The 11528-nt window shown below is 37.9% G+C and overlaps 1 protein-coding gene and 1 pseudogene across 2 annotated transcripts in view; both read left to right on the top strand.

Annotated features, from left to right (window-relative positions):
* The window catches only part of LOC111342860 (uncharacterized), a 14475-nt pseudogene extending 3840 nt beyond the window's left edge, over positions 1 to 10635 (top strand). The window contains exons 3-13 of the transcript XR_015993318.1: positions 6 to 278; positions 713 to 886; positions 1052 to 1290; positions 1344 to 3624; positions 5063 to 5376; positions 5916 to 6060; positions 7089 to 7391; positions 7511 to 7822; positions 8566 to 8672; positions 9178 to 9373; positions 9748 to 10635. The product of XR_015993318.1 is annotated as an uncharacterized LOC111342860 (transcript). The remainder of the gene's footprint in view (positions 1 to 5; positions 279 to 712; positions 887 to 1051; positions 1291 to 1343; positions 3625 to 5062; positions 5377 to 5915; positions 6061 to 7088; positions 7392 to 7510; positions 7823 to 8565; positions 8673 to 9177; positions 9374 to 9747) is intronic.
* The window catches only part of LOC111347091 (uncharacterized), a 325446-nt gene extending 313939 nt beyond the window's left edge, over positions 1 to 11507 (top strand). The window contains exon 18 of the mRNA XM_088737411.1: positions 10879 to 11507. Coding sequence (XP_088593537.1) covers positions 10879 to 10970 — 92 coding nt within the window. The 3' untranslated portion in view covers positions 10971 to 11507. The remainder of the gene's footprint in view (positions 1 to 10878) is intronic.
* Positions 11508 to 11528: the final 21 nt, after the last annotated feature.

Here is an 11528-nt window from a genome sequence, read left to right as displayed (position 1 = left end):
CACAGTGAACTTTGCCCTTAAGAAGGCTACTCTTCAGTCTTCAGTATTTAACAATACTCAGTTGGGGGTGTCAGGCGTGTCAGAGAAAGCAGTGGATGGTGATTCTGATACTAAATTTACAAATGGAAGCTGCACACATACTCAACTAGACAATCCAAGCTGGTGGAGAGTTGACCTGGGTTCAGATAAGGTGGCAGTTTCTGACATATTCATAGTAAATAGATTTTCAATACTTATCGGTGTGATGGCCAGAAGTCAAAGCTATAGCATTACGTTGGGTGAGCAGCCATTATGTACTTTTCATGTAATCAGGATGAGAAGAGCTAAAGAGTAAGGGGTACAATAACAGTATTTAAAGTAAAGTATTTCCAGGGTAGTTATTGTTTTAAGCTCTCTCTCAACCATTTCTATGCAGAAGTTTTTCAATGAACAAGTACAATGTATGTATGTGAATATTGAGAAAATTTGTTTAAAGGGAGCTTAACTGTTTCGTTTGCTGCAGAGTAGAGATATTGGAATACATTGTACATTAAGTCATCATAATTAGTTGCTTTGAACACTAACTATGGTTATATATTCTGATTACGTTTAGCCGTTAATACACTTGCATTTACATGTACATGTATGCAAAATTTCATTTTACTTTGAAAGTCGTCAAATGTTTGCCATGTACAGTGCATTGAGAAGAGCTGTTATCTTTTATATATATCAGGTAACAACCCACAAGTAATAAACAACACTCGGTGTAAAGGACTCTACAGTTTTGTTAACTTCACAGCATCAGCTGTTTGTTTTACCAACCCACTGACGACTGGCAGATATGTAGGAATATTAACGGTAAAGGAACAAATTCTTAACCTCTGTGAGGTGGAAATCTATTTGCGAGGTACATGTTATTAAACACAGATTGATATTGATTGGTATTTAACTGTAGCAAAATTTTGAACGTTTTTATTTCTTATTTTAATGACACCTTTATTTCCAAAAATTTTTTGATCACATTCCCAATATGACCAAATGCTGATTAAGATAACTGCTTGCGTCATTTCAGATAATCTTGCATTTGGAAAACAAACAGATCAAAGTAGTGTAGCGTATGGTGGTGTAAGTAGCAGAGCAGTTGATGGTATAAGTAACCCAGACTATTTTGCTGGAGGCTGTACACACACTGCCTATGAAAACAACTCCTGGTGGAGAGTTGACCTGGGAAAAGTTGAACCAGTTTCAGAAATATACTTAGTCAACCAGGAAAATACATGGTTTTACAGACATGATAATTTTGAGATCAGAGTGGGTACGATAGATGATTTTGAAATCTTTATGCTCTACTTAAAAAAAAACAGTGGTTTAGCGTGGTCTCTTACCGACAACGATATCCGTCATCCCAGTGGCCAAAAGGTTTTTGCGGACTCACTCGGCTGTGCCTCGTAAGTCCACGACATTTTGACCATTATGATGACGAAGATGACGAAGCCACGGAGAATGGGGAATCGTTAATCGATGTTGTGATGACCACGAATGAGAAACTAATTGCTTCAAACGACGTCCTTATGTCAACTATTAGCGATCACAATCTTGTTTACATCTCGTTGAAGTTAAAAAAGCCAAGGATCAAGCCCTGTTACGTCACTATTAGAAGCTATACTAATTACAGCGCCGACAATTTTCTACGTGATTTGTCACATGCGCCTTTTCACATAATAAGCCTATTTGACGATTTCAAAGATCAAGTTGATGTATTCAACGAACTGTTCTTGGAAGTACTAAGTCAACATGCTCCAGTCAAGAGGGTTAAAATTAGATCTAAACCTAACCCCTTTATAACACCAGAAATTCGTCAACTAATGAGAACGCGCGACCAATGGCGCAAACTTGCGGGAAAAACAAATGACCCTTTCCACTGGAACGGATACAGATTTTTTCGTCAAGAAGTGAAAAGGGAGATTCGTGTGGCCGAAAAAGTTCACGTCAGGACTCAGATCCTGGATAGCAATGGAAATTCTAACTCAATTTGGAAAATCATTAACCGGTGTCTACCACGTAAACAACAAGATAGTTTTATGGCTTCTGAGGATCCCACTGGGTTAGCTAACGAATTAAATGATTTCTTCATTTCCGTCGGCAGTATTACTGCTCAAAAAGCCAGGGACTTATCTTTACATCATGGACTTAATGTAAATTTGGATGTGCCGACTCCTTTACACATATCCACCGACGTTAGCCCCGAATTATTCGTTCTCCATCAAGTCACGGAAAATCAGGTAGAAAGGGTGATTAGAAGCCTACCATCTAACAAAGCTCCTGGAATGGACAAGATATCTTCTAGAATTCTTAAAGACAGTTTACCCAGTACGCTAACAACAATTACCCACATTGTGAATAACTCCTTTGTTACCAACACATTTGCACGTGCATGGAAAACAGCAGAGGTTACACCTATTCTCAAATGCGGTAATCCAGATGTCCCTAACAACTATCGCCCCATCTCATTATTACCAATAGTCTCAAAAGTCACTGAAAGGTTGGTACATGGACAACTTATGGAGCATCTAATTAGAAATAATAAACTGGCAGCACATCAGAGCGGAAATAGAAAGCTTCACTCGACAGAAACAGCTCTGTTGTACGTTACAGATCAGTTACTCCAGGCTATGGATAACAAGAAAGTTTCCATCATGGTCTTATTAGATATGTCTAAAGCATTTGATAGTATTCGACACGACATCTTGTTATCCAAGCTACAAAATCTCGATTTTTCCCAGGGTGCGTTGAATTGGTTTCAGAGTTACCTTTCTAACCGACAACAGTGCGTTCGAATTGGTGACGCAGTTTCTAAAGTACTCCCACTTGAGTTCGGAGTTCCGCAAGGCTCTATTTTAGGTCCGGTTTTGTTTACAATCTATGTTAACGACCTCCTTTCTGTTCCTAAACGTTGTCTATCTGCCTCCTATGTTGATGATTGTAAATTGTATTTGTCCTTTTCACCTGCCGAATTACCCACGTCCATCCTCGCCTTAAACGAAGATCTTACGAGAATATCTCAGTGGTGCTGTAAAAACTCTCTTTTGAGTAATCCGGACAAAACTAAGGTTCTAGCTGTTGGATTACCACAACTTTTAAAGAAACTGTCATCATTCAGTTTAACACTTTTTGACAAGGAAATAACACCTGTGCCTGTCGTTAAGGACTTGGGTGTTCTTCTCGACACACACCTCAGTTATAACCAACATATCACTGAGATTGCCTCTAAATGCCTTTTTAAATTGTACCAAATTAACAGAATCAAGCACCTCCTGGATAGGAAAACACTTCTGTTAGTAATAAATTCATTTGTCTTTAGTAAACTCCAATATTGTTCAACTGTCTGGAGTAATACCAGCAGCAGCAATATTGACAAGTTACAAAAAGTCCAAAACTTTGCTGGGCGAATTATTCTGGGACTAAGAAAGTATGACCATATTTCGGATGGGTTGCGATCGTTGAAATGGCTTCCTATTAGAGAGAAACTCATTCTAAATGACGCTACTATGATGCACAAATGTATTAACAAGCTTGTTCCAGACTATCTTGCTGATATGTTTAAATCACGTTCTCAAGTCCATAATAGACAAACTCGATCATCTGGTGCTTTGGATATACCTTTATGTCGCCTGTCAACAGGGCAGCGCTCCTTTGCTTTCAGAGGAGCCAAACTCTGGAACTCCTTGAATGATAACATTAAGTCCTTAAAATGCCCCAGGAATTTTAGACGTCATCTTGCAAATGTTTTATCAAGTTGATATATTATATTATTGATATATATTTTGTAATTATAATATTATTGTATTTACATTCTCAATTAATTTATATATTTGAATTTTTTTTTTATTCTATTGAGCTGAAAAGCCCACTTAGGGAGCATCAATAAAGTATATGTATGTATGTATGTATGTATGAAGATTGATGTCGATAAGAGTAGAGACCTTGCTGAATCACTGTCATATTGTTGTTTACCACAATATCGATGTCAAATAAACAATTATTTCAGTGATAAAGGCATTGCGTTACACGTTGACGTGAGCGACGTTGTCTGAACTCTTATCGATCAAGGTAGATCGGCCAATCATACTGCGACTCTACTGCGACTCTACTGCCAATTATGGGAAAAAAGTAGGTCAACACGCTTGAGAAATCATGTCTTACAATTTTGGCAATGTATTAAAGCCATTCTAATTGTCTTCACCTTAAAAATAGTAGGGTTTGAACTTTCAAGTTTGTTTGTAACTATATCTAGAAGGTCATCAAGCAGAATGTTATGTCATTCACATCATAATGGATTGTCACTAAGTGAAGACGCGATGGACGGCTGAATTCTGGATCGGAAGGTAATTGTAACACACTTTATGTAATAGTACAGTGCAAATTACTCCTAAATATTTGACTAGTTGATTAGTTTTCTGTTTTCTACATACAGGCTATTTATGTTAAAACGAATGATTGTGATCGTTTTATGAACACGAATGGTGAGCTCTTTTGTTACAGTTGAATCGCTTGTTAAGACTTCCTTTATAACTAAGGCTTTATCCAAATGCTAAGTTTTCAATTGTTTCCATAGTCCTATCTACTTAATCACAATATCATGAGCTTCCTCAAATAATTTCTGGATTCTTTTTTTAGTTACTAATGGGCTTAATTCTGCTGTAGCTGCGAATGTAATCGGAAATGTTTGTACCATCTATTAAAGTCACTAAGTAGTATAGCGTATCCAAGAATAAAACCATCCCTAGCAGCTGCTCAAAAATATTTAGGCGATGTAAACTATCTCTACCATGCACTTGCTTTACTTGGTACAACTTAACTTCTTTCTTCATATCTTTTGTACTAAGAGGACTAGATTGTTATTATTGAATACACATGTAGTTCGATGACATATATGAAATAAAAAGCACGCGCGGGAAAAAAAAATTATAATTCAGCTCCCTCTGCTTTTTTCGAAAAAGCTATTTGGTCATAAAATAAATAGGGTACGTTTCTTATGGGGGGTAAGTTTGCTTATATTATTAATCAGTTCGGCTATGACTGGTTTTAGCTTGCCAAATGCAGGCCATTGGTGTGGCAAGCACTAACACATTCCCGAACGCGAGCTTCTCAGCATCAACTGAACGTTTAAATTTTGAAGCTTTTAGAGGACGACTGAATGCATTTGGGGCATGGTTACCTAACACGGATGGAAAATCTGATGATTACCTGCAAATTGATCTGCAGTTCGAGTTTCTTGTTTGTGCTGTAGCTACTCAAGGGAGATCAACTTATGATAATTGGACAACAAAATACAAGTTACAGTAATCCATTGATGGCTCCAGTTTTGCAACCTACCGAGAAAACAACTTAGAAAAGGTTCGTTGAAAGAGCTACATCAAAAGAAAGGTAGTATAAGTTGAATAAGACAAACTACATCGAATTTGAAGTGTAGTACTAATGGGAGGTTTTAAAAGCTGATTGAGGGTTAGTGCCCAGATCTTTAACTCTGAGGTGAGAAGGTTGTGGCAGGGATGCTGTGTTCTTAGACTCTCATAGAAGGTGAAATTGAAACCGCATTTCTCCTCATAGAACTATGATTTAAGTACACACCAGCTAACTGTTATGAACTAATGCATTTCTTCAAGGGGGAGGAACTTAAATGCACCCATTATAGGCCATTAGTTCTCTAGAAAGCATGTGGGGCAGACGGCTGAAGATATCAGTCTTTATACGGTAATTAGGTTAAGTAACTTACATTTGGAAAACGATAACAATTTTTTGTGTTCTCCAGAGTATCGGTTGGCCAGTGAGCGATGTAGACTAATGGTTGTTTGTCCCTGTCTGCCACCACTATCAGCAATAAAATTGACCCACTGTTAGATCTACAACTCATACTCTTTTTTGAATTTTATCAGATTTTCGGTGGCAATTCTGGAAGACAGGACATTGTCAAACATACTCTTAGAGATGTGAAGGCAAGGTTTATTCGTTTCCAGCCTGTGAATTATTTTGGTCACTAAGCTTTGAGAGTAGAGGTGTATGGAGTAGTTATATCTAAAGGTATTGATCATAGTTTATCTGATATGATCACATTTTAATTTGAAATACGATTTTGTTTGCAGCTGCTATAACAGTTAACTTACAACAGCCTCTTTGGTTATTTAGATCAAGTACTTTATGCATGGTGAAACCCTTGCTTATTAGAGTCACTTCTCAATAAACAGTCGTTGCATTTTGTACACAGTCAAAAGTAGGAAATGATCTCGGCCATGATTAAGGCCCTACTTCATCTTTGCCATTCGTATGAATTAAAATGTGCCTAAAATATTGCAAGTCGCTAAATATAACTACATTAGTGACCCAAAGGGTGTCTTCGGATCGGAAGGGTGTTAATGAAAAAAATTAAAATCACTTGACTAAGGTATTTGACACCCTCAGGAGACAGCTATGGCGAGTCTCGACTTAACCCAATGGTTAGAGTTGGGGTTACAGAAATCCATTGACCTTTTTCCAATATTTAATTTTGATGTTAGGGGTACAGTTTTGGGTTAGGGTTACAGTTTAGGGTTAGGGGTACAGTTGGGTTAGGGTTTGAGCAACCACAAGTCAAGTGACAAGCATTCTCATTGCCCTCCAGCACCCTGGGGCAAGTAGCCAGATGGCACTGGTGTTGCTGAGCCAAAACATTTTGCATTAACCTGATAATTTAAAAGCTGTTATTTGCACTTTATGTTCTAATCCCAAATTGAGCCCTGCAACGCTTTTGACAACTACCCTTTCCTTCTTTACTAAGATTCAGGCAAAACTTCCTAGTTTTACTAATATCCTAACTAGTTAACAGCTTGCACAGTTGGAGACACGAAATAGCAATATAGGGACAAAATTAATTAATTCCTTAATGCAATTTGTTTTTGCTCTTAGGAAGTCTGAAGACTCAAGATATCTTTTAAGAAATTCAGGCGATTTTCACTGACCGGCATGGAAGCGTTTTATAACTAATATATGTTGTCATTAATACTAGATGAACTGTAATGGAAGATGATGATGATTACTATTATTGCCACGTCAACAGTCTCTTTTGGTTTAAGTTCTTTCCCAAGCACCCAGTATCTTCGGCGGAATTGCAAGTTCTTCCACTAGTATTACGTTATTCTGGCAGTTGCCTCCCGCATATTCCAGACATGGAAACATTATAGGATTCAAAGTGTTCTACAAAAAGATAGGGTTCACTGGGTCAATGACAGTGTCAACCATCAGTGATGGAACAATCTTTCCTGAAGTTATTAACGGCTTTGATAAGTACACAGAATATGAATTTCAAGTGTTGGCTTTTACATCTCATGGTGGGGGACCTAAGAGTTCTGTTTTGGTGGAAAGAACAATAGAAGATGGTGAGAAAACTTGATTGTTTGTAGAAGTTGCATTTCCCTTGTTGGCTTGTTCTCATGTTTGGGTCCTAAAAATTCCTTTGGTCTTGATGCTGAATTTTCGGCTAAATTTTCTCTCCTAGAACCGAGTTATGGTCCAGCTAATGTTTCATTTACTGATGTGAACAAGACGATCTTGAACATTTCATGGGCACCACTACCAAGAGAACACAGTAATGGTGTCATCATTCTGTACAACGTCAAAGAAGAATTGTTGTCTCGGGATACACGTCAGAAAAGATCTCCTCTGAGCAGCAAATCAGTTAATACAACAAACACACTCATTTTATTGAATGGATTATTACTTTGTTCTCAATACCAAGTGTCTGTTCGGGCTTATACCAAAGTAGGACCTGGCCCATATAGTCCACCCGTGGAGCTTCCAAGAACTGCAGGTAAGTAACATGACAGGACGGAAAACGCGTGCACTGTAAGTGCCTCCCGTTGTCCCATACAAAGCCTTAGAAAAGTTTTCTAAGGCTTTGTATGGGACAACGGAAGGTACTTACAGTGTGCGCATTTTCCGTCCTGTCCTGTATGATATATGTTAAAATAGCACTTTTAGATTGAGGAATTAAAAGAAAGCCAGAGCGTATCTTCGGCTAATAAGGAAAGAGGAAAGTATCACACGGAACCGAAAGATATGTAAAGAGGTCATTCTATCATATGACGCATATGACCCACAAGGCCCCGCGCACCCTCTCATCGGGAAACATTAAAATATCACGGCTAAGGTATGTACATGATATCTTGAGCGGGCCCCTGAAAAGCCGAATCCACTTGCGTGCTGCCCCAAGAGATGCTAAAATACGAGAAGAAAGAAAGAAGAAGAAGAGCGGCGGCCATACTGACCTGCTTATCAAGTGATACGCAGGATTGTTTTTTGACATACATGTCCAAATTCGTTGCCATGCAGGTCAGGCAAATGTTTCACTGGAGATGAAAGTGTTCGTTTTTCTTTAACCCACTTTAAGACTGTAGGAGAGGTTAACAGGTTTGAGCCAGATTTTTAGAGATAATAGAGGAAACTGAAGAGTGTAATATCTTAATGTCATTACGAGGAAGTGCTTTTCGTTGCTTTCTGAAGAGAAAATGCATGCTTACAAAAGTCTTAAAATTATTATAATTTTTGTCAAAGATCCAGGAGCACCTTGTGGGTTAAATGCCAAAGATGTTGGACCAACCCAAGTGACGCTGGAATGGAAAGAACCAGAGCTTGTGAAAAAAGAAGGCCTCAGCTATAGTGTGAGTCAGACGAAAGCGATGAAAATAACTTTTTGTTGATAGAAGCAATGTTTTTGTTCCCATTAAAAACTTATTGAAATTTGTCTTGCATGGAGCCTGTGGTGCAATGCTATAAAACTATGTTTTCCCTTGCACTTATTAGGATACAATTCATAGGATTTAGAAGAAAAGCAAACAAAATCGTGGTGAAATTTTCCTTCAATGACATCATTGAACTTTTAAGATGATAGTTTCTGGTTTTTTTTGTCGGCGCTGATGTCGAATTGCTTTGTATTAGCATTACTTCTCTCTTAACCCCTTAGATCCTACCATCGGTACATCCATACTGTTCTCTATAAATTTCCTGTGTACTTAACAATCAAGAGCTTGTTTAGTTGGTGATAATTTCCTTTAGTCACTCTGAACGAGAAAAGGGCTCTTAAAAGTAAACTTTTTTTTACCTTTGAACATTAGACAACCTTCAAGAGCTAAGCAGGGTTTTATTTAGTGATGTTTGTTTCATAAGGTGAAGTATCTCGGAACAAAGCCTTACAATGGAAGCTTTAGAGAGGAAGGTGTCCGAGACGTTGGCAGTTCCACTTCCTATACTATGAAAGGTTTAACTCCCGGTTCCATCTACGAGTTTCAGATTTTCGTGAGCTCTGTATGCGGAGTGGGAGTACCCAAAGGGTTTCCTGGTAGGGTCAAAACAAAAATAACAGGTAAACGTTGCTTTACGGGAGCAGGTATTTATTGAGATAGAGATATAATTTTAGACTGACAGCTTAGCGAGACTACTGCAACAGTGATAACTCATTCAACAATCCCGCCTATGGTAACAATATAAGGCACATGAACATTAAGACTTTTTTCGGAAAAATAATGTATGGACCAGCATGTTACTCGCGGAATATTGACAAAACGGTAGTTTTCTTACTATTTTAACGACGGTTATTCGCTTGTTTGGCCTCCATGGTTTTTTCGAAGGTTATTTGACTGTTTCCGTTTTTGCTCTAAGTACAGTACGGTAACACAAGTCTTGTGGCAGAAAACCTTCTTTTAAACCCAGGTACGATTTTCTTTCTACTCTTTTTAGCCCCGATCTCTCCAACTGTACTTTCTGTGGCGATTAAACGCATTTCGTCGACAACTGTTGTAATTTACTTGTGGCCAGCGGAGCAAAGAAATGATCCAATAAGGTGATTATGTCTATCAATGATCGGAAAAACGTTTATGCTAGTAAGTAAATGCATGCATTTTCCCATTCGAATCACACAGTCTGTCTTAAATCATAGTACATTGAAACGCTCCTTTAGAAAATCTCCCTCCAAGTTGCACGTAAAAGCCTTGATCCTGACTAAAATGTGATGCTCTTATAGCCTTTATATCTGTTTGCCATATTAATGAAAAGCCTGAATGTTTCGAGTGTTGTATTTCTAATCCTTTTCGATCTTAGCTCGTGTCGATATTTATTCCTACTTCTTACTACCAATTTAAAGTTTCATTTCGTTAAACGGGAAATCTATAAGACTCCAAATAATGTTACTACTAGCTCCTTTTATTATCTTTTTATGAGTAAATGATAGTTTTGAAGGTTTGATTTAGTAAATTTCAATGGACGTCATTAAAACTCCAATCTCCTCTTTTTAGTTCCCATCAAGTCATAGTTCTAAAAGTTGTTGATGGATTGGAAAATCTTCCTATCGATTATGACAAAATTGCTAGTCCACTATTTATTTTCTGACCAGTTTTTGCTATATTGACAAAAATAAACCATTTTTTTTTTGGTTTCTGTGTGGTAAAAACTAATCAACTATTTATCTCCACTTAGCCGAATTGGTTTATCATTTCGTTTTCACGAGGAGAAAAAATCTTCCTAATGGCCAGCTCCCAATCGGCTCCTTAGCTCAGTTGGTAGAGCACAGCACCTGTATCGCAGAGGTCATAGATTCAAATCCCGTACAGGCCTGAATTTTCTTTCTCAGGCCTATTTTTTCACTACTGCATAACTAATGTTCTTTTATGAAACGATCGTTTTCATTTACATACTTTCCTGTAATTACTGAAAAAACAGCAGAAGTCAAAAAAATCCCTTCAAAGAAAATCATAACGTCATAACGTTCAGGAAAAATAAACCCAATTTCATCATTTGATTGCTTTTTTTTTTCGTTTTATCGTGGGACAAAGTTTTACAAATGTGTTCAGAAATGTGCATTTTAATTATCAGGTGAATGCCAAGTCCTTAGTGCTGCTGTCATCACTATGTCTTCCATTCTTTTCTTCTCTCTTGTTGTTAATGGTATACTGATATGGCGGTAAAGACGAGCTGAGCTTATCAAAAGAACAACCATAGTAGACAGCTGTACCCCTCAGGTCTCCCCTGGTCCTCGTCAAGTGTCAGAGCCTGGTGTTTATATGGAACTGCAACCCAGGCCCTCTGACGGGCAGTCACGTGAACCAACTGAATACCAGTCATTGGAAGACAGACGAGTGACTCCAGATTACTACAATATGGCTTTTTTAGAAGGACGCTTTGAGGAGGGAAAAGTTTATGAGAATATGGAGTGAAATGGGAGCGTCCGCCACCAGGCGTTTGACAAAAGGTATAGACCATACATAAAGGCCTCCATATCGACAAGACTGACTCCGTGGTGTTGATGAAGTGACGTCATATTTAGTTACACTACACGTGTTAGTTTGTTTCCCAGTTTGAAATGATATCATTTGATGCCACAAATACAATAGTAAATGAATCACCAGTGTTGCTAGAATTTCCAAAAGTACGCCCTATTTTATGTCATTTATGATATAGACCTGATTTAGTTGAGGTTAGCCAGTATAAAAATTGTAGCAGTTTATTGCCTCTATGCAGGCTCA

Source organism: Stylophora pistillata, chromosome 11, assembly GCF_964205215.1.
Source record: "Stylophora pistillata chromosome 11, jaStyPist1.2, whole genome shotgun sequence".
Taxonomy (NCBI): domain Eukaryota; kingdom Metazoa; phylum Cnidaria; class Anthozoa; order Scleractinia; family Pocilloporidae; genus Stylophora; species Stylophora pistillata.
Note: the sequence above shows the minus strand (reverse complement) of the source record. Positions and strands in the feature narration are given on the sequence as shown.